The sequence below is a fragment of the Bombus terrestris genome, chromosome 3 (assembly GCF_910591885.1).
Source record: "Bombus terrestris chromosome 3, iyBomTerr1.2, whole genome shotgun sequence".
NCBI lineage: Eukaryota > Metazoa > Arthropoda > Insecta > Hymenoptera > Apidae > Bombus > Bombus terrestris.
Genome location: NC_063271.1, coordinates 14,568,819 through 14,594,363, shown reverse-complemented (window position 1 = coordinate 14,594,363; position 25,545 = coordinate 14,568,819). Strand labels below are relative to the sequence as shown.

General features: G+C 30.0%; 4 protein-coding genes across 7 annotated transcripts; 2 read left to right on the top strand and 2 right to left on the bottom strand.

Moving 5' to 3' along the window:
* The first annotated feature begins 720 nt into the window (after nt 1-720).
* On the top strand, nt 721-2,068 carry LOC100649398 (NADH dehydrogenase [ubiquinone] 1 beta subcomplex subunit 3). 3 transcript variants are annotated; one of them, XM_003402274.4, is made up of 2 exons: nt 721-850; nt 1,628-2,068. In XM_003402274.4, the coding sequence occupies exon 2, from the start codon at nt 1,647-1,649 to the stop codon at nt 1,962-1,964; it is 318 nt and encodes a 105-aa protein (XP_003402322.1). In that variant the 5' UTR covers nt 721-850; nt 1,628-1,646; the 3' UTR covers nt 1,965-2,068. The 3 variants fall into 3 exon arrangements, with proteins under 3 accessions (XP_003402322.1, XP_012173949.1, XP_012173950.1); XM_012318559.3 differs by lacking the exon at nt 721-850 and adding an exon at nt 858-954; XM_012318560.3 differs by lacking the exon at nt 721-850 and adding an exon at nt 1,017-1,152.
* A 1,081-nt stretch (nt 2,069-3,149) lies between these two features.
* Nucleotides 3,150-8,916, bottom strand: LOC100642269 (meckelin). The gene is made up of 14 exons (XM_048414733.1): nt 8,876-8,916; nt 7,703-7,764; nt 6,944-7,102; nt 6,483-6,784; nt 6,209-6,403; nt 5,866-6,117; nt 5,585-5,730; nt 5,288-5,453; nt 4,917-5,201; nt 4,376-4,840; nt 4,034-4,293; nt 3,740-3,920; nt 3,460-3,658; nt 3,150-3,386 (listed from the first exon to the last, which is right to left on the bottom strand). Exons 1-14 carry the CDS (start codon nt 8,914-8,916, stop codon nt 3,163-3,165), a joined length of 2,937 nt encoding a protein of 978 aa, XP_048270690.1. The 3' UTR covers nt 3,150-3,162.
* A 9,368-nt stretch (nt 8,917-18,284) lies between these two features.
* LOC100645162 (flightin) lies at nt 18,285-21,490 on the top strand. 2 transcript variants are annotated; one of them, XM_003394650.4, is made up of 3 exons: nt 18,285-18,416; nt 19,976-20,199; nt 21,099-21,490. In XM_003394650.4, the coding sequence occupies exons 2-3, from the start codon at nt 19,988-19,990 to the stop codon at nt 21,340-21,342; spliced, it is 456 nt and encodes a 151-aa protein (XP_003394698.1). In that variant the 5' UTR covers nt 18,285-18,416; nt 19,976-19,987; the 3' UTR covers nt 21,343-21,490. The 2 variants fall into 2 exon arrangements, with proteins under 2 accessions (XP_003394698.1, XP_048270644.1); XM_048414687.1 differs by lacking the exon at nt 18,285-18,416 and adding an exon at nt 18,458-18,482.
* A 947-nt stretch (nt 21,491-22,437) lies between these two features.
* On the bottom strand, nt 22,438-24,808 carry LOC125387221. The gene is made up of 3 exons (XM_048414732.1): nt 24,805-24,808; nt 23,097-23,281; nt 22,438-22,806 (listed from the first exon to the last, which is right to left on the bottom strand). The coding sequence occupies exons 1-3, from the start codon at nt 24,806-24,808 to the stop codon at nt 22,438-22,440; spliced, it is 558 nt and encodes a 185-aa protein (XP_048270689.1).
* Nucleotides 24,809-25,545: the final 737 nt, after the last annotated feature.

Here is a 25,545-nt window from a genome sequence, read left to right as displayed (position 1 = left end):
TTTTATATATCATAATATATTCAATGATAGAACCAATCATATACTATATCTACTTCTGCGCTATAATAATGTAAATTAATAACATTAAGTAACGTTTTAGAAATTATTGTTTTAGTTATTTGCCCTTCTAAATTACAATTAGGGGAAATTAAAAGTGCAATTATTTTCTTTCATGTAATAAAAACGAAATAACGTTTACATCATAAATTATATATTGGTATATCTTATATATACAATATATAATTTAAATTTTATAAATAAAATGTATAAATGCTTAAGGACATACAAAAATATTGTTGTAATTTTATTAGTAGTTGATATATAAAATATTTTTATATTAGAATTATTAGAATTTAAATTAAGTATCATATAAATCATAATTGTATGTGATTTACGTAAAATATACTGCACATATTTATATATTATATATTTATTTTTGTACGTATATACTTCGTATATATATTGATAGTTAAATAACTCAAAATTCATGATTCAATGGATATCCATGAATAGTAAACGTTCGCTAATAAATTTTAACGTTTTAATTCAATATATAATTAAAAAATTATATGTTTATTTAAGATAAATGTTTAGTTTATTTCGAAATATGTATTTATGAAATTACTAATAAATATTATATTTTGTGAATAATTTCATAATTTTTATTAAAATTTAAATGTGTTTAATTGTAAGAATAATTTAAAATATGCATTATTTAACGAAGTAAAAATTTTATTTATTCACATCCAAGATACAAAATTGCGCATGCGGCATACGTCAAAATTGACGTGTGTATATGTATGTATATTACCATATTGTATAATCGAACAATCTTTAGATATTTTTAAAGGTATGTATACATCTCTCTGTATGTATAAATATTTCGTTTTTGTAAAACTGTAAATACCATTCTTATCTTTATTTAAGAAATCAAACTAACTTTGTAAAATGACGGTAATAAGGATTTTGCTTTTAAATTATATGTAATATACCAACCTTAACACTCAATTTGTAGCTTACATAAGCTGTACAACTTCTTTTGTATAAATTATTAGTAATTAATATAAAAATATCAAGTGTTTGTATTTTAAGCATAATGCGAAACGTGCTTGAAACTGTATACATACAATAAGTTGTTCTGTTGATGTAAAGGTTAAATAATTTTATTCAATAACTACAATTTTGTTTTACATTAGATAATTTTTTTAAATTTTTTGTTTTATTCTGACCATAAATTTTGTATAATAAACAAATTAAATTTTCAGGAAAATTACGTGTAATGTGTTAAACTAATACATTTTCATATTAATAATAAATTCACTTATATTTTGTTATTGTATTTCCAAATTATACAATATATGAGGTCTTTAAATTCATCTTATTACAAGTGTATTTTATATAAAATTTTGTATTTGTATACAAAAGCATGCTATGTATTATGTATATATTTACTTGACCTTACAGTAATTTTAATGCCTGACTTAACAAAGTTATGTATTCCCATCTGTTTTAATTACCTAAAAATAGCATTTATAAATTAGATTTGTTTACCCTATATTTCAAGTATTTTTTGTAACATATGATTATTGTTCAAATATTCAATTATAAATTAATAATTTAATTCCAGATACAACTTTTTTGAAAAAATGGGAGGTCATGGTCATGGGTCACCGATAAAAATACCAAGTCCTGATATATACAAAGTAGAAGATGTGCCACAGCTTAAAATGGTTCAAGAGGAACTAGCTAAACTTGGGTTGAAGGATCCTTGGTTAAGAAATGAAGTTTGGCGTTATACAGGACTACCTGGTAATTCACATTTCTTACGAGTATTTAAGGGAGTTACCAGGGGTATGCTAGTCGGGTTTGCAGCATTTTTAGTAACAATAGGTGTAGAGGAATATTTTGGAATTACTTATGGCAAACATCATAATAAACATCATAACAATGATGATCATCATTAATATTATATAAAGACATATTTGGTACACACAGAAAATATTAAATAGCTTAAATTACTGTTATATGTATTATAGCTTTAGAAATAAATTATAATTTGAGATTTAAATGATGAGAGTAATGAATTCTTTCACTCAGTTCCAATAAACATGCAGTTCTTGGTTCACATATAACATAAGGAATATATTCTTATTTAATATATTGTTGACCAGCTATTTCATGTAAAGATTAACGCGCATAACGTTGCAATGCATTTGTGCATGAAAATATGAGTTTATTCGTGAGCAGTCAACAGTATGTTAATATAAACTTTATAACTTATACATGTATGAAAGTATCTTATTTCTTGCATTATACAAGAACTGTTACATATCAGAGTTAGGCAAAATTTGTCCAAATGAATAACAAACAAAGATAAACATAGTAATCATTATTTGTGAATGAAGAATAATTTTATTTATTCGCAAAATTTGTCTTCACCAATAGTGCGTTATTTGTATTCATGGAGTGAATAAAGATAATCTAACAAATGTAATGATACAGTTCGTAATTAATTTTTTATTAAACAATACATAGCGATATTATATGCACTATGATTTTATTTGCGTCATTCGTGAATGAATATACAAGTAATAAAAGGAAAATAGTAACTTTTAATTACGAATTTAACGAATAATTAAATATTTGTGAATAAATTTATTTGTGAATAAAAGTTTTGAATAATTTATTTATTATTTGGATAATAAAAATTAAATAATGCCAAACTCTGCTGTAAATTTTTCAGCGTGTTGCATTATACAAATCCATATTGTAAGGATTTAAAAGATATGTGTCACAGCTTTCACGGATGATTTTACATCTTCAGATCGGTGGATATTTGTTAAAAAATGGTATATACTGTAAAACTTGACTTTGAACAGTTGAAACGTTGCGACCTATGGTTCCTTTAATAAGTTTTGTCCTTGTGATGAGTAGAACGAAATTTGGCCTTGAAATTCAAGGTCAACGTCCATTTTGCAGTATGCACTTTTTTTAAACAGATTTTCATTAAACCTATGGTTTAAATGGAAGGTGTAAAATCATCCGGTAAACCTATGACATACATTTTTTAAATAGCCTATACAAATTAATAATAAGCATTATATGTTAATATAAACGTATCAAATACAAAATATGTCACAATATTTGAATAATACAAATCATTTACATAAAAAACAATTTATCTAATAATGTATGATTATTTAAATTTTTTTTGCCATTTTCTTTTACTATCACAATTAACAGCATTGACACTAATACTGTAATTATAATAGCTAATGTACAATCGTTAAATAACACAATAATGAAAGTAAATACTGAAATTTCAAATGTTGCAAATAACCACTCATTTCCATATAATAATACTTGACTGAAAGAATAATTATTATCTGCAAAAATTATATATATGAGTTATCATTAAAGCTACTTTTCCTTTTCCTTTTCTATTAAAAGAAACATTACCAATATAGAAAATTGATTTCTCTTCGTTGTAGGAAAATACTATACTAAATAACTTCTCAAAAAAATTTTGTTCTTTAATGGCATAGTCTTCATTTGTTATGCAGTGATCTAGATATTTACATAGATGTTCTTTCACTTTTAATTGATTATTGAAAATATATTCCCAATTTGAATAAGTCTTTATAAAATTACTTGGTTCCTAAAAGGAAGTAAAAATAATAGATAATTAATTCGCAAAATAAATTTTAAGAAATGTTAGCTAAAGTTGTGTTATACATACGATATTCATCAGCTCTAAACTTTTGTTAAAAGTAATTCTGAAACTTTTTGTTAAGTACAATATAAATGTTTGTTGAGTTGTTCCTGGTACAAGACCTCTATGTGCACATAAATTATTTTTTTCCATTTGTAAATCATTAATTAAAGTACGTAAGTCTGTGTCTGCAAATCCATGCACTGATCTGTTGTGAAATGATGAAAATATTTAATTATAAGCATTTTACTTCTATATATTTATATTTACTTTTATACTTTATTTCTTTCATATATATTTATATTTATTAATACATATTACCTTCCATGAATATAAAAACCATAATAATTAAATGGTAAAATAAATACACTAATGTTTGCAATTGAACATACATTTATAAATTCTTGCATTTTGTTTGCAATACATTGTTCATAGAATACAATGAACACTAACCACTGGATGGAATAAGTTAATATATATATTAAGACACATATTGTAAAATATAAAATAAAATTACAATCTTCAGAAAATGTTGGGATTAATTCTGGTATCCCGAGAATCCATGGATACAGTCGTATGACCTATTCGAAATATAAAATTTAATCTTAATCATTTAATTTCTTGCTACTTACTCTTGCATAAAAAATACATAAAGTAATTTACCTGAAAAATAGATAAAACCACAAGCAATTGTATCTTTATGTTTATCTTTCTTTCAGTTTGAAGATTTAACCACTGACTTGCAATAAAGTATGTCCTCCATATACTAATAGATGAATTATTAAAATTGCTACTTTTATTTATCATCTGATCAGAACTTTTTGATATCGAGTTTGTAATTGAAATATTAGTTTTGTGCTTGTTAACTGGAAAAGATTTGTTAAAATTTTTGAAGTTATTATGCTTATTTAACTTATATAAGATTTTATTGCGTTTAGCTGTTATTGTTTCTGATGACATTTGCAAATGTTTTAATTTATTCCTTGAGAGTTTATCATTATGGAATTCATTTATAGGCACATATGGAAGATCATTACATTGATTGTATATTGTTTTTGGTTGTTCCCAATCAATAAAGAATATATCAATATTCCAATATTGACAAATAAATCCAAATATTTCTATAAGCTAAATTAAAAATTAATAAATTTTAAATACTTAAAGTAATTAATTGTATATTTATATTTTACGTTTAAATACTTACTTTAGAAAAAAATGCTACTGTACTAAATGTTTTTATCATCTTTTCATTGACAACTTCAGAGAAGAGGATATATGGTATTGTTTTTCCTTTATAAAACATAAATAGATATAGGCATAAAATAACCAAACACAAAATAATTATGCTTCCTATAGCAGACATAGTGTAAATAAAAAACCAAATAAGTACAAATACATTAATAGAAGAAGTGTGATGTTGTTTACTGTATTTCCATGTTTTTATTCCAGATAAAATGAAACTTAATCCTGACAAAATCCCAATAATTATCTAGGAATGCATATACATATAACAATAATAATATTATAATTATATCTTATTGTTATTTTCTTCTTATTACTGTTTTGTATATTTACCATGAAATGTGAATTAATATTGTCATCTTCTAGATTAAATTTTATTTTATAATCTAATGTAACTTCTATAATTTTATCAACCTGTTCATACGTTAATTCAGCATATTCAATAATTAATAAAGGAGGAAATATTTTATTGTTATCCTTTGTACTTTGAATATTAATTCTGTGAAAAGTATTACAATATATAAGTTTGTTATTTTAGTAGACATTTGTTAAATTTAATATATAATTTGTTTGATAAAATCAAATTTTGTATGATAAAGTCAAATTATAAAAAGCAGGTAAAGGACTCACATTACATTTAAAGATTTCATATAACGTAATACAGATAGTTTATCACCATTGTTACTTGTGAGATTATGTAATGTTTTAAAACCACTAATATTATCAACAAAGAAAAATTTTCGAACTAACTGCCAATCTGATAATTTATTATGATTCTGCAAAATTGTTAGGATTATACATATTTTAAAACACTTTCATAAAATAATATACAAGGCACCAATTACAATTTAATATAATAATCAAGTATTTATATTTAAATTTATTGAATACTTCATAATTGATTTTCTTACCTGATTAATGTTTTTAACAAATACAGGCAATGCATACATTAAAATTTTGTTATCTCTTATAAATGTTAAGTAAGGAGATAGAAACTCTATCTCTGAGTGCAGTAAATTTTTAATTGTAAATTTACATTTTTTTTCAAAATTAATACCAAATTTAACATGTTCCAACAAATTGCATGGGATATTAGGTGTACCAACTGATTTGAAATTGCCATGTAAAGAGAATGTTATAACTGTAAAATTTAATATATTATCCTAAAAAGATATGGTTTATATTATAAAATATTATACATTTAAGTAATAGATTGTTACAAATATTACAAATACATATATATATGTTACATACCTTGTCTCCTTTCACCAAGCTATAGTTTTGTGTAATTTGTTTGCTATTTAATACAGTTGTAGCTTCATCTTTATTATAAAATAACCATGTAGGTGATCTTTGTTTTTGCATAAAGAACTTGCATGCAATGTCATTAGCATAAAGACTTAAAACACATATGTTTGATAAATATTCACATGCTAATTTATCTCTTTTCTAAAAATATGTGCGTACTATTATTTTCTTATTTTTATATTCTTATTTGCCATTATTTTATATTATATTTTTCTCTTACCTTACAAAAATATACAGCAGTTTGAAGTTCATTTCTAAAATAATTATTTGTGTTTTGATTGTTAAATTTCACTTGAAATGCAGGTTTTGGATTCTCTTTGTCAATAGAAGTACTTTTATGTAAACAATAATTCTGTACCTGTGTATAATGGTACTTTGTTAAATACATATCAGTCTGATAATAATCATATTCAAAATTTTTGCAGGGCAAGCATTTAGATACATCCAAAAATGGATAAGTATTATTGATACACGGAACACAATGTATAGTATCCAATAACGTTCCATCTAAGTGTCTATCTACTGTAAAATGATTAAAATATAACTAACAATAATATAAATAATTAAAGAATCAGCAATTTAATCAATAGATAATATGTTACAAATATATAATTTAAAGTAGTTTGGTTTAAATGCTAATACATAAATACTTTTGCCTATTGCAAATGCTTTAATTATTACCTTGTATTTCATTAGGAGCGCATCTACACGTTGTGTTACATGATATGCAGTCGTTCCCATCCGAAGTTACTGTAGCATTAATGCCACAAAATATGCATACGGGATAACCATCCTTGAAACCAACTTTTTTACTAAATTTGTTACATATACATCGTAATCCTATAAAAGGAATGATTTAAGTATTTAAATAAAATGTTGAAAAATTTAATTTCAAACTCACGGTCGACAGATGGTTTTAAATTTTTATTGGCATCACATGGCATGCAGGTAAGTGATATGGTATCAAAATATTCGTTATTTTTACATTTCGATGGTTGAGAATATTCAAATAATTCTTTACTCACAGCAACAATTTGGGTAAAATTTACCGAATAGATTAAGAAATAGAAAAAGATACCTTTTCTTGTAAAGCGACACATTTTGTATACATCTGATATCTATATATGTATGTATGTACTTACTTTGTGTACGACTTTCGTTTCTATAGTAACCGGTTATGAAAGTTTGTGATATCTTACTTATACGTGTAGATAATCTTTTACGTATTTTATTTTTTAAGAAAGTACAACAAAAAATCTAATACAAAATTTCAAATATGATATTAGATATTGAAGTACACATATACACACACGCGCGCGCGTGTAAAAAATGTATATGAACATGTCGGGTTGGCGTTACGATTAAAGTTAGGGTTAAGGGTGTAAAACGAATCCCTATTGACGCTAGACGTGATCATTATGCAATAGAGGAGATATTTACCAGTGCAAACATGACCATGATGGAATTGGACAAGTAATCGTGATAATTTGATATTCGAGAAGCTAATGACGATGATCCTAGGCTCAATAACGAATCCACGGTCAACGGGATGACGAACTCTACTCTTCTTTAGCGTCTAAGTTGTACTCAATGTTAATGCATGGGGCAATCACTACGTATCCGAGAGTTACTTGAATCGTCGTCGAGATCGTACCGGAGAGTAACTCTCCGTCTCGACGATGCCGTCGAGGAAAACTATAATGGGTGGGTCTAAGGACATGAGATCCTCGGATTCGTCAAAGAAAGCTTTCGTTCCAAAGGTGAGGGAAATTAGCGCTGTTGCCAATTGGTCGATCTCCATATCGGCGTTTTGAAAGAGATGCTGGCCGCCCTTGAGGGGAGGTTGTTGACGGGGGGCATTGTTCGTGGAAGATAGGTTTCTCCTATCTTCCCGTAGTTGCAACAAAGACTACTTGTCTATATGAAGGACTTTGCTTTACTAAATCTTAAGATTTATTGCCGGTCCTCACGTTAGCTAAACATATACTGCGGAGGTATGTTGACATCTGGAGATCATCTTACCCGGAGTATAGAATCTGCGTGTGGCGAGCCACGGGACAGAAACCATTGAAATATTTACTGCCGCGTGTCGCTACGACTATTTCTTTTAAGGAGAGGTATAGAGTTACTCTGTGCCTTTGTTAGATAAAACGTTCATCCCTTGACCGCGGCTACGTTCGGCGACTGGTTGTCGCCTCGAGCCCAAGCTCACTATCATAAATCTCGAACAATCGGGGTGACATTTGTTTAATCTAAATTACGACATTACGGTATTCCCGAAAATTCAAGGAGAGGTTCCGGTGTTTTTCCATCTCCGACAAACATATATATATCTTAGTTTTTGAGTTATGAATGATTAATGAAAATATTCGAAGTGCCTGGTATCTCAATATATCCGCTGATTGTGAGCGCTAATTCAAGCTGTGCCTGTATGCCATGCTGAATTGCCGTCTTAATACAAAGTTTTTGTATCTGTTTCAAAAGGCAATGTTTAACATGTAGCACCATCCGAGCTTCCTATTCCAACAAAGTTTCTTCTCTAAAAATCAGTAAATTTGTAAGCTCAATACTTCAAAAACTAATTGAAATTGTATAGATGAAAGGCTAATGAACCTGTCTTCAGAAGTACTATCAGATGATTCATAGAGAAACATATAGTTTCTTTTTTTATTTATTTATTAAAATTCACAATTTGTCCAATTTGGACATTTGGTGGAATTTTTTAACGGTTAAATTAGCATGTTGGTGGCTACCCTCAGCGGGGTACCATCCTCGTGTTTGTTAGGTTATGTCCTTTATAAGGTCTGCTGGGTGCTTCCTTTTTAGTCTTCTGTCCATATTTATGGTTTTGTATGTTTCCGCAGCTAGCCGGTTTGGGTGTGTTGCTATTCTTGATTTGTATTTCTCGGAGTATCTGCTAATTTCTTCCTTGACCGTTGGCATTCCCAGGTCCCTTCGTATATCTTCGTTTCTGACGTACCAAGGTCCGTTTACTATTGTTCTGAGGATTTTAACCTGTATTACCTCTATTTTGTTTATATGGCTCATTGCTGCCGTCCCCCATAATGGTATTCCGTACGTCCAGATTGGTTTTATGATCGTTTTATATATTTTTAATTTATTTTCTATGCTTAATTTGGATTTTCGGCTTGTTAGCCAATGCATTTGTCTCCTTGTTTTCTGTATTTTTTCTACTATTGATTTGATGTGTAGTTTCCAGTGAGTTGTGTATCTAAGTGGAGTCCCAGGTATTTGACACGCTTTGTTTGCGTTATATGCGTGCCGTTCAATAGGATGTTTGGTTTTTTTTTTTTTTTTTTTTTTTATTTATTTATTAAAATTCACAATTTGTCCACTTTGGACATTTGGTGGAATTTTTTAACGGTTAAATTAGCATGTTGGTGGCTACCCCCAGCGGGGTACCATCCTCGTGTTTCTTAGGTTATGTCCTTTATAAGGTCTGCTGGGTGCTTCCTTTTTAGTCTTCTGTCCATATTTATGATTTTGTATGTTTCCGCAGCTAGCCGGTTTATGTGTGTTGCTATTCTTAATTTGTATTTCTCGGAGTATCTGTTGATTTCTTCCTTGACCGTTGGCATTCCCAGGTCCCTTCGTATATCTTCGTTTCTGACGTACCAAAGTCCGTTTACTATTGTCCTGAGGATTTTAGCCTGTATTACCTCTATTTTGTTTATATGGCTCATTGCTGCCGTCCCCCATAGTGGTATTCCGTACGTCCAGATTGGTTTTATGATCGTTTTATATATTTTTAACTTGTTTTCTGTGCTTAGTTTGGATTTTCGGCTTGTTAGCCAATGCATTTGTCTTCTTGTTTTCTGTATTTTTTCTACTATTGATTTGATGTGTAGTTTCCAGGTGAGTTTTTGATCTAAGTGGAGTCCTAGGTATTTGACATGCTTTGTTTGCGTTATATGCGTGCCGTTCAATAGGATGTTTGGTGGTATCTTTTTCCGTAGCGTGAATGTAATATGGTTGCATTTATTGGGGTTTGCTTTTATTTGTTTTTCTTGTAGCCAATTTTCTATTTTTACGATATGTTCTTGTAGTATTTTGACTGCCGTTTCTGGGTTAGTATGCCTGACTAGTATAGCTGTGTCGTCCGCGAATGTCAATACTGTGCTGTTGGTAGTTGTTGGTATGTTCGCCGTGTATAATGTGTATAGTATTGGGCCTAGGACGCTTCCTTGTGGTACCCCGGCCTTGATGTCTTTAACTTGAGAATGTGTGTCCTTGATTTTTATTACGAAGGTTCTGCTGCTTAGGTAGGATTTTATTAATTGGCGTATTTGCTCCGGAAATTGTTTCCTAATTGTTTGTAGTAGACTTTCATGGTTAATTTTATCGAATGCTTTCTCTATGTCTATAAAGAGGGCTGTGCAGTATTCCTTGTTTTCTAGTGCTACTATTATTTCGTTTATAAGCCTGTGCATTTGCTCTATCGTGGAGTGTTTGTTTCTGAAACCAAATTGGTGATCCGGTATTAGTTTTTTTGTCTCTATTATTGTTTTTATCCGACAATATATTATTTTTTCCAGTATTTTGGAAAATACTGGAAGCAGTGATATTGGTCTGTAAGATGCAGTTTGGTGCGGGTCTTTGCCTGGTTTATGTAACATTTTGATCTGTGCTAATTTCCATGGTTTGGGGAAGTATTGAATTCTTAGAATTGCATTGAATATTATTGTCATTAGTCTTATTGCTTTTGGCGGAAGGTTTTTCAAGATTTTACCATTGATTAGGTCGATTCCTGGCGCTTTGTTGTTTTTTGTTTTATCAATTATGTTTCTAATTTCTTGTGCTGATGTTTTAGGTATGGTGTATTCCTTGTCGGTTGTGGTAATAGTGGTTTGTGGATCCTCCTCCGTATGACTTTTGAGGTTGCTGTTGTTGGTAATGTGTGGTGTGAATGTGTTGTAGAGGTGGTTGGAGAATTCTTCAGCTTGTTCTTCGTTGCTTCTTGCCCATGTGTTATCTGCTTTTCTGATTGCCGGGACGGGTATTATTGGCTTCCTTATTTTTTTCGTGGCTTTCCATAGTGAATAGTTGGTGTTCTCGTGTGTGGAGAGTGTCCCTATGAACTTTGCGAATTCGTTATCGTTGTGCTCCTTTATTTTGTTTTTTATTTCCTTTGCAAGTTTGTTTAAGTGTTTTTTGTTTTCTCGGGTTCTGTATTTTTGCCATTTTCCTTTGGCTTTTCTTTTTTCTTTGATTTTGTCGAGTATTTCTTGCGGGATTGTTATTGTTTGTCTGCTGGTTGGTTCGGGAGTAGTGGTTGTCCTTGCTGCTTCCTGAATAGTTGCTGTCAATGTTGCTACTGCCTGTTCTATGTGTTCAGGAGTTTTTAACGGGATGTTGCAGTTTATTTTGCTTTCTATTATTTCTTTGAAAGTTTGCCATTTGGTGGTTTTATTGCATAGTGTTTCTGGTTTGCTATAGTGAATTGGTTTGTTTCTGTATTCAATTATTATGGGTGTATGATCGGAGCTGAGCTCGAGGTTGGGTGTTATTTTTAGTTTATTTGTGTTTAGTCCCCTTGTAACTGCAAAATCCAGAAGATCTGGTTTTTTGTTCAGGTCAGTCGGCCAATGTGTCGGTGTTCCTGTGGATAATATATTGAGGTTATTATTTCTAATGTATTTTTCCAGTGTTCTACCTCTAGGTGTAATGTTTCTTGACACCCAAAGCGTGTGCTTTGAATTGTAGCCTCCCGCTGCGATGTGCTTGTTCCCTAGGTCCTGGAAGTATTCTTCCCACATTTGTGTTGTTATTTTGTGTCGCGGAGGCACATATACTGCTGACAACTGGAAGTAGTTGCTGCTAGTTTGAACTGTAACAGTGGTTGCTTGTAAATATTCTTTGTTAACTTGGCTGTGTAGATAATGTTTGATATCGTTTCTAACTATCACTGCTGTCCCTCCGTGAGCTTTTCCTGAGGGGTGTTTGGTATCATATATGGTGTAGTATGGTATTTTCAAGTAGCTTTTTATAGTGAAGTGTGTTTCTGAGACAAGTATGTCTATATTATTATTGTATATGAATGTTTTAATTTCGAGGGCCCATTGTTGTAGGCCGTTTGAGTTCCAGGCTGCTATTTTTAGAGTGTCCGTTTTTATTTTTTGCTTAGCACGTTTGTAATTAGTTGTAGCATGACTATGATTTGTTGGGTTTGCTGTTTGAGTACTGCGTTTTGTTCGCTTATCATTCTGGTTAGCATTTCGGTGTTCTTTATGGATTGTTTGAGCAGTTCTTTGATTTCTGCAGTGTCATTGTTACTATTGCTGTGGTATTGGTTGTGTGTATGTGTTGGTTGGCTGGTTACTTGAGCATAGCTTAGACCACCAATGGTGTTGGTGCTGATAGGTTTGGTGTTTATTGCTTGCTCTGTATTTGGTATTATTTCAGGTTTTGTGCTGTCCTGATGGGCTTGTGTGTTAGTGCTTGTCCTGCTTTGTAGGGGCGGGAACAGTTTACGTTGTAATTGTTTTCTTACTTCACATCCTTTATAGTTGGCTGGGTGGTTTCCGTTACAGTTGAAGCATTTAACTTTTTCTACTTTTCCAGAATATGGGCAGTGTACAGTTAAATGATTTTTTGCGGACTTGACGCAAGCTGGGCTTCTGTTGCAATAATTTTTAGTGTGTCCGTATTGTTGACACCGCATGCATTGAGGTATATCTTTTTTGTGTCGTGGTGGTTCGACTGTTACTATTGTGTTTAGTATTTGTTTAATATCAAATATTTTCTTGTTATTGTTTCTGGGTTCCAGTTCTATTAAGAATAGTGGTAATGGTTGCTTTGTGTCGAATCTTGTTATATTGTTTATTGTTCTTGTTTGATGACCAATTTTAGCTAACTCATCGCTTAGTTTATGTATGTTCGTTTTAGGATGCAATCCTCTTATGACAATTTTATAGCTCCTTTCAGTTTTAAGCTGATACGTGTGGTAGATAGCATTTTTTTCTTTTAATGCTTTTATAACTTTCCTAAATGTTTCTGGTGTGTTTGTTTGTATTTTTACTTGTTCCAATTTTGTTTGCTTTATTGTGTAGTTGTTTTTCTCATCTAGATTATTTAGTAGATCGATGAGCGGGTCTATTATTTGGGCCTCAACAAGGATTGGTGGTGGTTTTGTAATATGATTTGTTTGGATAGTGGTTTTATTTACGGGGTCAGCGTCTATTTCTTCCGTTAATGAGTTGAAGGAGTTACTTAATGGTAATTCTTGCAGCCATCGCTGCTTTTCTGTAACTGGGTTTCCTATGGCACTTATGTCTGTAGTTGTTTTGCGTTTTTTGCTAGCCTTCGCTAGCTTCCAGCTTTCGTCCTGGTAGTATCTTTCATGTTCTGAATTGCTATCTTCCTGTCCCCGATGCTCTTTTGTTTCTTCTGTCTCAATGTTAATTTGTTTGGTTTTTATATAATATGTTTCTCCTTTTGTTGCTATGTTTATAGTTGGTATCTGCATTGCTATTTTATTTCCTCCTCACTATCACTTTGCAGCACTATTACTTTGAAGCACTTTTTCACTATTCACTTATACCTGGAGAGGACGACCGTCTAGACACGTCCGGCCTCCTCGGCTGTCCGAGCAGGAGTGAGAAACATATAGTGCTGCTTAAAAAAGCGAACTTCTTCATATGTCGGAAAATAATAATATAAGAAAAATTCGTTAGGAAATAAAAGACTGTCCAGTGTCTAGAGTTACCGTGGATATATTAATATGGCTAATTAATATTATAATGACGGACAATTCAATTGATTGTTAATATTTGATGATGTTATTTATTGTAAGGGAAACATATAAAATGCATATGAAACAACTTTCCATGAAAGCACGTTGCCGGTTTTAGAATGTACAGCTAATCGGGAGCGGTATTCAAATATCAATGACGATTATATTCGTTAATTTGCAAAAAATCGAAATTCTAGTTTATCTGTATTCATACTTATATTTATTTTACCATATGTCTACGAAATATATACGAAATGTGAATAAACCAGTCGAATTAGACTTTGAATCGGAAAAAATTATAAAAGTAATTTTTTTACACAAAATGGTTCGGAAGATCATTTGAAATGAAATGTATGTGTTGAAAATTTATGAAAAGTTGGGCATTGTTGCTAAAAAAAGGCATATAGGCACGAAAAACAGGTTTTTCGCGTATAAAAAGATATAAAGTAGATAAATAGTGATCTTACAGAAAAAAATTTAGATTGAGAAATGCAGGCATAATGTAGGAAAGATCGGCAAAATGAGACCTATAAGATCAAAATCGATCGAGACGTTGACTTGTAACAAAATAAAAACTGTCAAAATAGACCTCATTTTCACTCGTTTGTTATTCATAGAGGTTTGAACGCACGACTTTAAAATTTTAATAAAACATGATCTTGGTAATGATAAAAAAGTGTGCCAAATTTCAGCTTGAAATTTTTGTTAGATTTTGCACAAAATTGTTCACTTCATCCCAAAAGGTCTCCGTAGAAGTTAAGTTTCTATAGCTTTGATAAGTTGCATAGGAAGCGGTGAGCATGCTTTCTATTCTTTAAAATTTGCACTATCGTATACATTTTGAAATGAAGTGATATTTCTAAATTAAACCATCCAAAAATGGTTCTGGAAAATAAATATGTTTCTTTCCTCTAAAAGGAACAATTCTTTTAATTTTTAGCGAATCGACAATAAAATCAATTAAAATGCGCAGTGGGAACAGTGGCGACATGCGTCGGTTTATTTGCGAACACGCCTAAAATTGAATTTGCGCTTTCAAACTGCTGGTACCTACATTATCTCAGCAACAAATTGACGTAAAACGATGATTTTTAAAAATCTGAGTCAGCCCAATAAGGTATTGACAGATAATACGATCAATTCTTTCAAAAATTATATTCAAGCTCAACATTTTTAGTTTTTTGGTTTCTTATTTTTATATCTCTTGTTCACTATTTATAAATGACACAAATGACATTTTACGTGACAATAACAAACGTTATATAATTAAAATTTTTTAAATATGTAATTTTCGTTACAATGTTATAATTAGAGAGTCTTTAAGAAAATGTTGACGGTTTTTTGTTTTGTTGCAAGTCAACGTATCGGTCGATTTTAACTTTATGGATATCATTTTACAGATCTTTCCAATGGCTATATTCCTATAGAGCTATGGCTATATTCCTATATTCCTATAGAACCCTTTTTCTGTAAAATTATTACATTTCTTTCCATATGCGAAAAGCTCGTTTATGTCATTTTTAAACAATGACGCTCAACTTTTTATGAGTTTCGAACTCATGTTTCATTTTCCAATTACCTACCGAACCATTCTGTGCAATAAAATTGTTGTTTACAATTTTTCTCGATTTTAGGTATTTTGGAGGTTAATTAGACTGGTTTAGAACTGGTTGCCCGAATATGCATTCAGTATGCGGTTTATACGTGTCAGTGTTGTTTCACTATTTAACCAAAATAGAGCTTGGCTCTGCTCTATTCACTGTTTACTCTGGAGAAACACTGCGGATGAAACAAGGATGAGAACGGTGCTTTTAAATGAATCAACCGTGGTGTTTTCTCAAAATAAAATTGTGTAAATTCGGTTTTAATCTTCAACAAAATGGTTTTGAGGTTATTTGAAGAATACATGATATTTTCGAGCGAGTACAGAACTTAATGTTAAGCAGCGTGTGTTGAGGCACAAGGCGGACACTTTGAATATTTTCATTAAATGTCTGTAACTCGAAAACTAAGCTATGTAGAACATACATATGTTCATAAGATGTCTTTTACTTATTTTTGTGATATTCCGATAAATATTCTGTCCCCATCTCTTAAATATTGACATGTATTTACGAATCACCCTGTATATAGGATAAATATATTAACCATGTACGTTAAAATGTCTCGTTAAGTACTAAAGATATCAAAAGAATGTTCTTACAAACCTTGTTTGATGTGACGGGGGATACAACGCGGTACAAATAGCTTTTTTCGCAGTAGAATAGTAGGAAGATATTGAGGCCAAGTTCTTTTTTTTAAACAGGATCTTATACATTTTTATTATCAATAATATGGTATCGTTTTTTGTAAGGAATTCATGTACTAACGAAGTCATTTCGTTCTACTCCGCAAGGCCATTCTGTTAAACCCTGCTACGAGTCACTCACTCATCCAATCTTGTAACTTCTTCATGGTACTGATGATCGATAAACTGTTTTCATATGATATTCTACATACTGGAAACTTTAAGAAAGTTTAGAAAAATAAATTCAACTTTTTGCAACTATATTAGAGTAATGTCCCATAAATACACCGTTAAGATTCTTGTTGAAATACCTTTGTATGTATAGTATATAATATATGTATATATATACGTTCGATCATATACATACCTATATAGATAAAATTTTAAATGATCTATTAAATTTATTATCGCCAATAATTCTCTTTCTATGATAAAATAAAACACTGATAAGTCTACTCCATCTTATTATGAAGAAAAAATTCTACCAATCTCAATGCTTAGAAAAGAATAGTATTATTGCATGCTTTCAGTGTTCTTTGCTTTTTATATTTTATATATGACAATTTCAGACAAATATACTATAATAAACGCCAGTTTTGTGAATAATATATGTCTTTAACGTAGCTTGTGATTAGTATTGTGAATAGTAACTAAACCAGGGTACGATGTCAATGCTTCTATTTCGACATAATGCTACATTCTTTGATACGTGTTTAAGCCTTCTATAGCGGCAAATTTATAAATAAACTGAACTTACAATGACGGTCATACATTGCAAAGCATATACTCTTACATACAATTATATTGGAAACGAAATAATAGAATTGAAGAATAACGAAGAATTACTTTGCAAGGATGAATAAAACAATTAAAAAAGAAAGGATTGCTTATATTTATATATACATTTGCAGTATATGTTTGCGGTATGTGTATATTACACACACACACGCGCGCGCGTGCACGTTTCCTTGAATACACATAAATCTGGCATAAATATGCTATTGTTTTTATAGATTTACGTTATTTTGATATAAATTTGTTACGTACGTAATCTACTCAATTCGCTAAAAAAATTTATTTTCATAATATCAAATTTTTATCCTTCTATGAATATACTTCTAAATGATAGAAGTATATTTAACAAATGTACCTGGTTTTAATGAAGTAAGATACAAATTCAGTAATAAGTAAAATGATCCTCAAATACTTTTTGTGGTCAATGTATATGAGAGATTATTTGAATGCATACGATGTTTTCAAGTTAATGTTGCTTGTGATAAATATAAAATATTTTTTTAATATAAATAGATAAATGCCTCAAGGAAAGTATTCCTAAATCAGGAAACGTAAAATATAAAGAGTTGTCAGCATTTCATCTCTTAGAAAAGACAATCAAGGAATGCAGTAGCTTATTATAGTATTCCATTTTTAATGGTTAAATATTTGTTAGCTTGTGCTTATAGGAAATATCTGGCAATACATATACCTACGTATAATGTGTATAAATATAAAAGCATTTAAATATACATTTTTGATGTTAAATAATAGAAAAAAAAATAAATATTGTTATTGGCAAAAAATAAATTATTTGAAATAAAAGAATTAATGATAGTTTAGAAAAAAACTAATTTAATAAAAAACTATATATATATAATTTGACATTACCGCTTAAATCTTTTTATGTCTTTATATTTTTCTCATAAATTAAGCATCTTTAATTGCAATGTTTTGATATACTACAACTTTCATTGCGTGTAATGGCATAAATTGTTACTTTAAGCTTTAATCAAATGAATTCGTACCAAGACAGAGATCGTTCGATACAGAGTCGTAAAATTGGCCAATGATTATTAAATTGATCGTTGTCTTGCGTGATAATGATTACAGTAGTTTAGCTGCCAAAAATCCACCTCTCTTCCCTCTATCCTCCCTCTAAATCGTTTCTTTGCCACTGTTCTTTCGGAGAGGGGCACTCTTCTTTTACTTAAAGGGAAGACCGGTGGGAAGGCAAGGAAAATCTTATAAGCTAAAATAAAAGCGAAACAAGGCAAAGTCCGCGGGAGTATTTTTTTCAGTCTCAAGAAGTGTTTAGTGGAGTGACTATCGTATCACAGGTATTATCTTCTCAAATATTGTAACATGTTATATTGTATAATTGACAAGCTGAAATTATAAGTGAGGTAATGATAATCTATTGTGAAATCGTCCGAAAGTGAAGAAGTCACATTTTGTTTTATGTGCAATAAATCAAGTAGAAAAATAAAAGAAGAGGAACGTAATATTTTGTTGAAAGTGATATTGCCGTGACATTATCGTATAAATCCTTTAATAAGTTTGAATTTGAATGTTGACAGCTAAAGTTGACCGATAGACTGGATAGTAACTTTTACTAAGCTTAGTGAAATTCTATTAGTTTAATAAAACTATAAAAACAATTTTATGAAGAGTTAATCGATTACCTTTAATATTTATTTATTGATATCTTATTTGCTTTTTCGGACCTTGGGGGTTTTGGTTTTTTTATCTACTTTATCTACTTCTCTCTATTCGGTAGTATAAATATATCATACATATAAACTTAAGACCTAGTATCTATCGTATCTATTTATAAATATATTGGGTTGTAACTTAAATAGGTTCGGTCAAATAAAGAAAAATATTAAGTTTAATTGAATTTACTTATGTTACAACCTAATAATTTTCAGATTTAAGATCTGAAGTACAGCAGAATCTGTTTATCTCTTATTACCGAACTATCTTTTGTTTGTTCCCTTTTCCTATTCTCTTTGCCGTGTTTTCTCTCCTCACACTCCTACCCCACATTTCCTTTATTTTCCTTTTTATTCTTCTCGTCTAGTTCTTTCTTACTTTTTCCTCCAATACTGTCTCTGTTTCTCCTCTTCCTGCTTCCATTTTCTTACGTCTGTTTCTTAAATATTTTCACAGTAATTGCACTTTTAATATTTACACTACATATTTAGTCTTTTGTAGCTATTTTTATTTCTAAAGTTTGTATGTTGCTTGCGAATAATTGGGAATGTATTATGAGCTATTAAAAATTGATTTGCTTTTTCATACATGTATGATTATATCGTAATACATATGGGAATTATTTCAAAATCATGACACAATTGACAATTGATTTAATTAGATTGTTAGATAAATAAAGCATTCTGCTATAATAAATAGGAATCGATGTCACAATCAAACAGTTTGTTGTACTTTAACGTGACCTGCTTTCATTCGTTAAATATATCTCATTAGCTAAATATATCAATCGAGAGTACTAGTTGTAACATCTACTTAGAAAGAAGGCTACCAAACATTGATAAGTGTTTAAAATATGCGAACGAGTCTTTGAAATAAATGAGATCCGTTAGATCTTTCTATAAACTATTAGTTATATATATAGAACAATAATATGTTCAACCAATATAAATAAAAAATATAATTGATATTTCTTTTTCTTTCGAACAAACCTAAACATTTCGGTTGTTGACTCATACATACATATATAAGTATAACGATACATATATCTATGAAATCAAAATAATATACACAATTTCACTGTATAAAAAAAGAGTTTAGAGGAAGAAGAGGGAAAAGTGTTGTTATATCTCATATATATTACTTTTAATATATATATTTAATATATATATATTACTTTTGACAGACGTGAACAAATATGTGGGCAGATGAGGAAGCAGCGCCATGGGATATCGAAGAAACCCCGGCGGAAGAAACTCCTGAAGCATCTGCAGAAACAGCCGCCCCAGCTGGTGAAGCAGCGACTGGAGAGAAACCAAAAATCAAATTAGAAAAAATTGAACCACCGCACTACAATCACCATTGGGTTCGCCCTCTCTTTCTTAATTACGCGTACCTTTATGAGTATAGGTATGGGGTTTTATTGTAACTCAATTAATTAATATTTCACATTTTATTGACAAAGTTCTACATTACAAATAGTCATTTAAAAATTGAAATATCAATATTTTTAAAGTTATGAATTTTTTAAATTACTTTAAATATGGAATAAATTTTTATAAAGAATTTAAAAAAAATTGACTAATTTTTATTACAATTACAAAACTATTTATTTTTCTCTCTTTATAATTGGAGAGTCTGCAACAATAAAAGGGTATCTCAATGTTTAAATTATCTTTATTGGATGAGAAAGGGAGGTATGGGTTCATACTTAAAAGAGTAGCAAAGTTTATTACTATGAATATTGGTCGATTATGACTTTATGGCAGGTTTGGAAAAGTAATTTGATTGAGTTGGTTCTTGTTGGTTTACTATATTATAATCTTATATATTATAAATTATTGACAAGTGGAGTTGTTTTTTTATTTCAGTAGCTCCTTCAATTGTAATGCCAAATTAAGGTTGAAATGAAATTTAGGTACTGTGAATATATCCAACGAATTTAATTCAGCTATTGAAAGTAGTTTCACTATTTTATTAGGAGAACAGATACTATCAAGATTTCAATATTTATTTAATAAAAATAAACTAGCGAATAATATTTAATATTATACAATTTGTTTATATTAATTCGCCACCAGTCATCAGAATTTAAACATAGGGATGCACAAAAAGTGCATAAAATAGTTTTAGAGAAGATTTATAATACATCTAGAATAATTCTTCTAATTTAAAAGTTGCTATAATTTTAACAATTGAAAAAGATATTTCATAAGATTTATAAATTCTTTTAATGTAAACGATGACAATAACTATAATTAGGTACTATAAGTATATTTCTATGAATTTTTGATTCTTTTTTTCTTCAGAAAAAATTATTACAACGATGTCATTGATTATCTGAACCAACGAGAGAAAGGCATATTTCGAGAACCCCCCAGAGCACAAGAGTGGGCTGAACGAGCAATGAGGACTTACGACGAAAAGAATACCGACAAGAGTTTCAAACGATCTGCAGATATGAAATATATAATTAATATGAGACATGAACCTAGATATTACAGTTACCACACTCGAGCATATTATAGTTTGAAGTATCAGAAAATTTTGTAAATTATTTTTTGATAATAAAGCTATATAACTTAATGATATATTGGCAGAATTGACATATGCAGCATAGATGTAAAGTATATTACAGTCGTTTTTATCTATATGAAATTTATAATACCAAATTTCTAATAATATTAATTATTTACCCAAACGTATCTATATTTTTTCATGAATACTAATACCAATTTTATGCATTGAATATTTTCCAAATTGATTTTCTTACTACAAAAATGAACTAGAGGAATATTTCTTATTTCTTCAACTAATAAATAAACCATAATAAACCAGAAGTCATTATCTATATTTAATTCCACAGAAAATTCAAATCTCTATCTCTTAATTTTGTATAAAGATTGTATTATGCCAAGTATACAGACTGTGTCATTAAGAAACACTGTAAAAAAAGTACATTTTATCCTATTTGTATAAGTTCCTTCATTATACTGTTATATGACCACTTAATTTTTTTTAGTAACTTATATGTATACATATTATATACCTACTTACATCATATGTATATACATATTTACGTATGACATACACATATATATAAGCTATGTATTATATCTAAACATCAAATTCTGCATACACCTATTACAATGTATGTATGTCATCGCAATATCGTTATAAAGTAAATTTAACTACATATACATATTTTAAATCAATGAGATACGTCTAATATAGATTCAAACCTTTGCAAATGAATTTTGATATTGTAGGAACTTTTCATAACATAGATAAATTTCAGAATAATGCCAAATTTCGATAAAAAATTCCTGTCGTTTCCCAAGAAATTCGTTCTTAAAAATTTTTCGAAAATTTATCATATTCAGACCACTGTTTGTCAAAGGACTTTTGCATTCTCATTCATTATGGTCTCCTAATGAAAAAATGTTATTTCATAGTCATGTTTTTCAACCATTTTCTTCTCGGTTACATGTGGTATACTTCATGCTGTTTATTAAAACTACAAATGTTTATGAAAACAACATTTTCTAGTGGTTTATATATATATGTTTTATTGAAATATTAATATTAAATAACATGGGTACATTTTATATGACATACAATAATAATTTAAAATATTCACTGAATTTTTTAAAACGAAACACTTTTCTTTTTATTTGAGAATTTCCTTTTTAACGGTAGCAATGCAATGGTATTTAATGGATTTGCAATTTCATTTGGTTCCATTATTGAATTGATTTTGTCTCTTCTTGATTTTATAGGTTGTGGCATACACGATTCTATATCAATATTAGGGACTTTTATAAATTTTATAGTTTTCGGCCGTGGTTTTTCTGTTAAAATTTCCATATTAGGGAATTTTTTTAATCTGGTGTCATCGCAGGTATCTGTATTATCGAATTTTGTTGCGTGTTGTTGAAAAGCAATATCCGCTTGTTCGAGAGTATTTCTAGCTTTCTCGATTTCTGCATTCAAGTCGATGACATCGAAGATACGATCCTGCAAAGATAAGTGACAGCATAAATTTATGAAATTCTTGTAATATCGTTATTTAATGAAACTTATACAAATTTATAAACAGATTTTCATATATTACTCATTTATTCATTCAAAATAAAAGATTCAACGGTAATATATATACAAATATATAATGTATGAGATGATTTTAAGGTGATTTTATATATGAGTGGATAGAGATTTGTTTAAAAAATATATCGCCAAATTGACCATGATTTTGAAATTTAATTGAAATTCAACTGATTTTTTTTATATTATGTAAATAATATAACCTGCATGTCCCTTCGTTTACGCCTCAATTCCGCCAGATCTTCGGTAAACGCAGCGGCCGCACGTTCCTTATAACGCCGTTGGCTGATGACAAAATTATCTTCAAAATCGTCTTCGATTCCTCGCTCAGATATATAACCCAAGTCATCGAATAGGTCATTGCGGTATCCAGATACATTGTGAGAATCTAAAGTATTTGAATGATAATATTAGACAACTTGGCATCAAATAACATTTTATAATTAATTTACAGTTAACAAATAGTATATGTATAATAGTATGATAAAAACTATAGCTTTTGAAGAAAATATTTTAAACAACTTCAGTTGAAAGGTATTCTCACTAAATATTACTGAAGGAGATTGTTTTATACGTGGAAAGAAATCGAAAATATTGAGTGAAATTTTTTCGTTTTAAGTCTGATTTTCGAGAAAATCGAATTTGAAAAAACAGATATGCGTTTACTAGACTAATTCTTGGAATACCCCTAAACACGTCATATTTAACTTTTTGTAAAATAGCAACGTAGATTTTTTACTTATTTTCATATGCAGAATAATCGCCTGTTGATTTATGATTGTTTTATTGATTTTAATTGTTTATTTCTTTCTAATCACAAATTTATGTATGCACACTTGATAAGTTTTCAACTTTGATTGTTTTGAAGATGCCCCTAATTTTCTTCAATTTCTTTATAAAATTAAGTAACAACTAACAACTAACAACAACTAACAACTAATAACTAACAACTAACAACAACTAACAACTAATAACTAACAACTCGGAAACTTACAATAACTTGTCCACTCATGATGCACAATTTTAGCACAAATTTAGTTTAGTGACTCGTAGTGAATCTTCTTCTACAGTACTGCGTGCAAGACTGTTTAGAACTGTTTTTGAGATTGACCGACGGCTGGCTTTTATACTACGGTTTTGGTATGTCTGTGTATGGACTATACATACACTTTGTATACACCATATTTAATTACCCCGTGTCATAAACGATATGGTCAGCACTTATATTGCTTTGTACCTGAAGTACATTGAGATTTTTTCCATATTACAATATATTATTTATGACATGTACAACATTGCAATTGAACCACCTGGATTTGCTTCTTTCTTATGATCGTAAATCTCAACCCTAGCGTATGATAGCTTCGTGTCTAGTTACTGGGTAAATTAATATTGATTAATTTGAGTATCGAAAGCAAGTAAATGAATATTATGTTCTATACGATGCGATATTTATATACGATAGATTATTTTGCATGAGTATATGATTATTCGAATGACTAGTATCGATCAACTTTTATCGTCATTGACAAAATATAGTCGCTCACGAAAGTATTCGAATGTCCTTCAAAGCAGAATGATATTTTTCAAACTGGATCAAAGACTTGAATTTTTTTGAGGGGTTAGAAAGATTATGTAGTTGATTAGATGACATGTACTATTACGTCCCGACCCTCTACACAAACCACACTCCATATCTCGGGCAAAATGGCTATTTGATGTGTAAACACGCTTATAGCCGACCCTCAATAAACTTAAGGACCTTAAGACCATACAAGTATTTTTTAAATTGAAGTATTCCTTATATTTATTGTCCAGTCCGAGAAAACACAGGAAAGCGGGTTTTCCCATGTACAATGCTATCCATGGGCGACCTTTGGTTAGGGGTGGTCAGCATCCATCCTGACATACCCATCCTCATTCACCAGCCTTTTCCTTATCCAATTAGCAACAATGACCGTTGCTCTCACTTTCCTAACCAAAATTGCCATCAACGAATCCGATGTCCCGTGCGCTAAGCATACTCATTACTAATTTTCCTCCGCGACAGCATCGTCGCCGAACTTCTCCGATCTCCCTTTCTGATTTTAGCAACGCGTTTTCTTTTTTTTGTTGTTATTATCAGTTATTGTTCCGAATTAATTGCGTCACTTTTTCTACTTTTATAAAGTACAGTATATAATAAAATACACCAATTTAGTGGTGTTAAAATTAACACGTCAAATGCCACGCTAGTTTTACAGAGATTGCCCGTGGCGCCATGATGAAGTTTTTATTATGCGATACATATAATGTTGAAATATTACTTACAAGAGATATGTTACGGTGTATAATCATCATTAATGAATTGCGATTTCGTGCGATTCATGTTCGACAGCCACTGATGGGGGTGCACATAATAGATCTATATTTCATGTATAAATAAAATTATTTTTATATGTTTTATACCGCATTAATTTCATTACATCATTGTAGTAACGATGGAAAAAATAACAAATTTATTACTGTTGACATTTGTTTAAATCATGTGTTTTTACAAATCTTGGCGCGTCGGTCATCGGTGGCCCCCGTGGCATTCAATATCTTAATTAAAAAGTTACATTATCAGTTATGATTAAATAAAGTTATAATCGAACGATACTACACTGCAAA

Coding starts and splice junctions, on each gene's coding strand:
- LOC100642269 (XM_048414733.1), bottom strand. CDS start 8,916: ATGTTTCTCTATGAATCATCTGATAGTACTTCTGAAGACAG. Junction 7,765..8,875: donor GATAGTACTTCTGAAGACAG/GTTCATTAGCCT, acceptor CATCGTCATTAG/CTTCTCGAATATCAAATTAT. Junction 5,731..5,865: donor TTGTTAAAAACATTAATCAG/GTAAGAAAATCA, acceptor ACAATTTTGCAG/AATCATAATAAATTATCAGA.
- LOC100649398 (XM_003402274.4), top strand. CDS start 1,647: ATGGGAGGTCATGGTCATGGGTCACCGATAAAAATACCAAGTCCTGAT.
- LOC100645162 (XM_003394650.4), top strand. CDS start 19,988: ATGTGGGCAGATGAGGAAGCAGCGCCATGGGATATCGAAGAAACCCCG. Junction 20,200..21,098: donor GCGTACCTTTATGAGTATAG/GTATGGGGTTTT, acceptor TTTTTTCTTCAG/AAAAAATTATTACAACGATG.
- LOC125387221 (XM_048414732.1), bottom strand. Junction 22,807..23,096: donor GTAAACGAAGGGACATGCAG/GTTATATTATTT, acceptor TTATCTTTGCAG/GATCGTATCTTCGATGTCAT.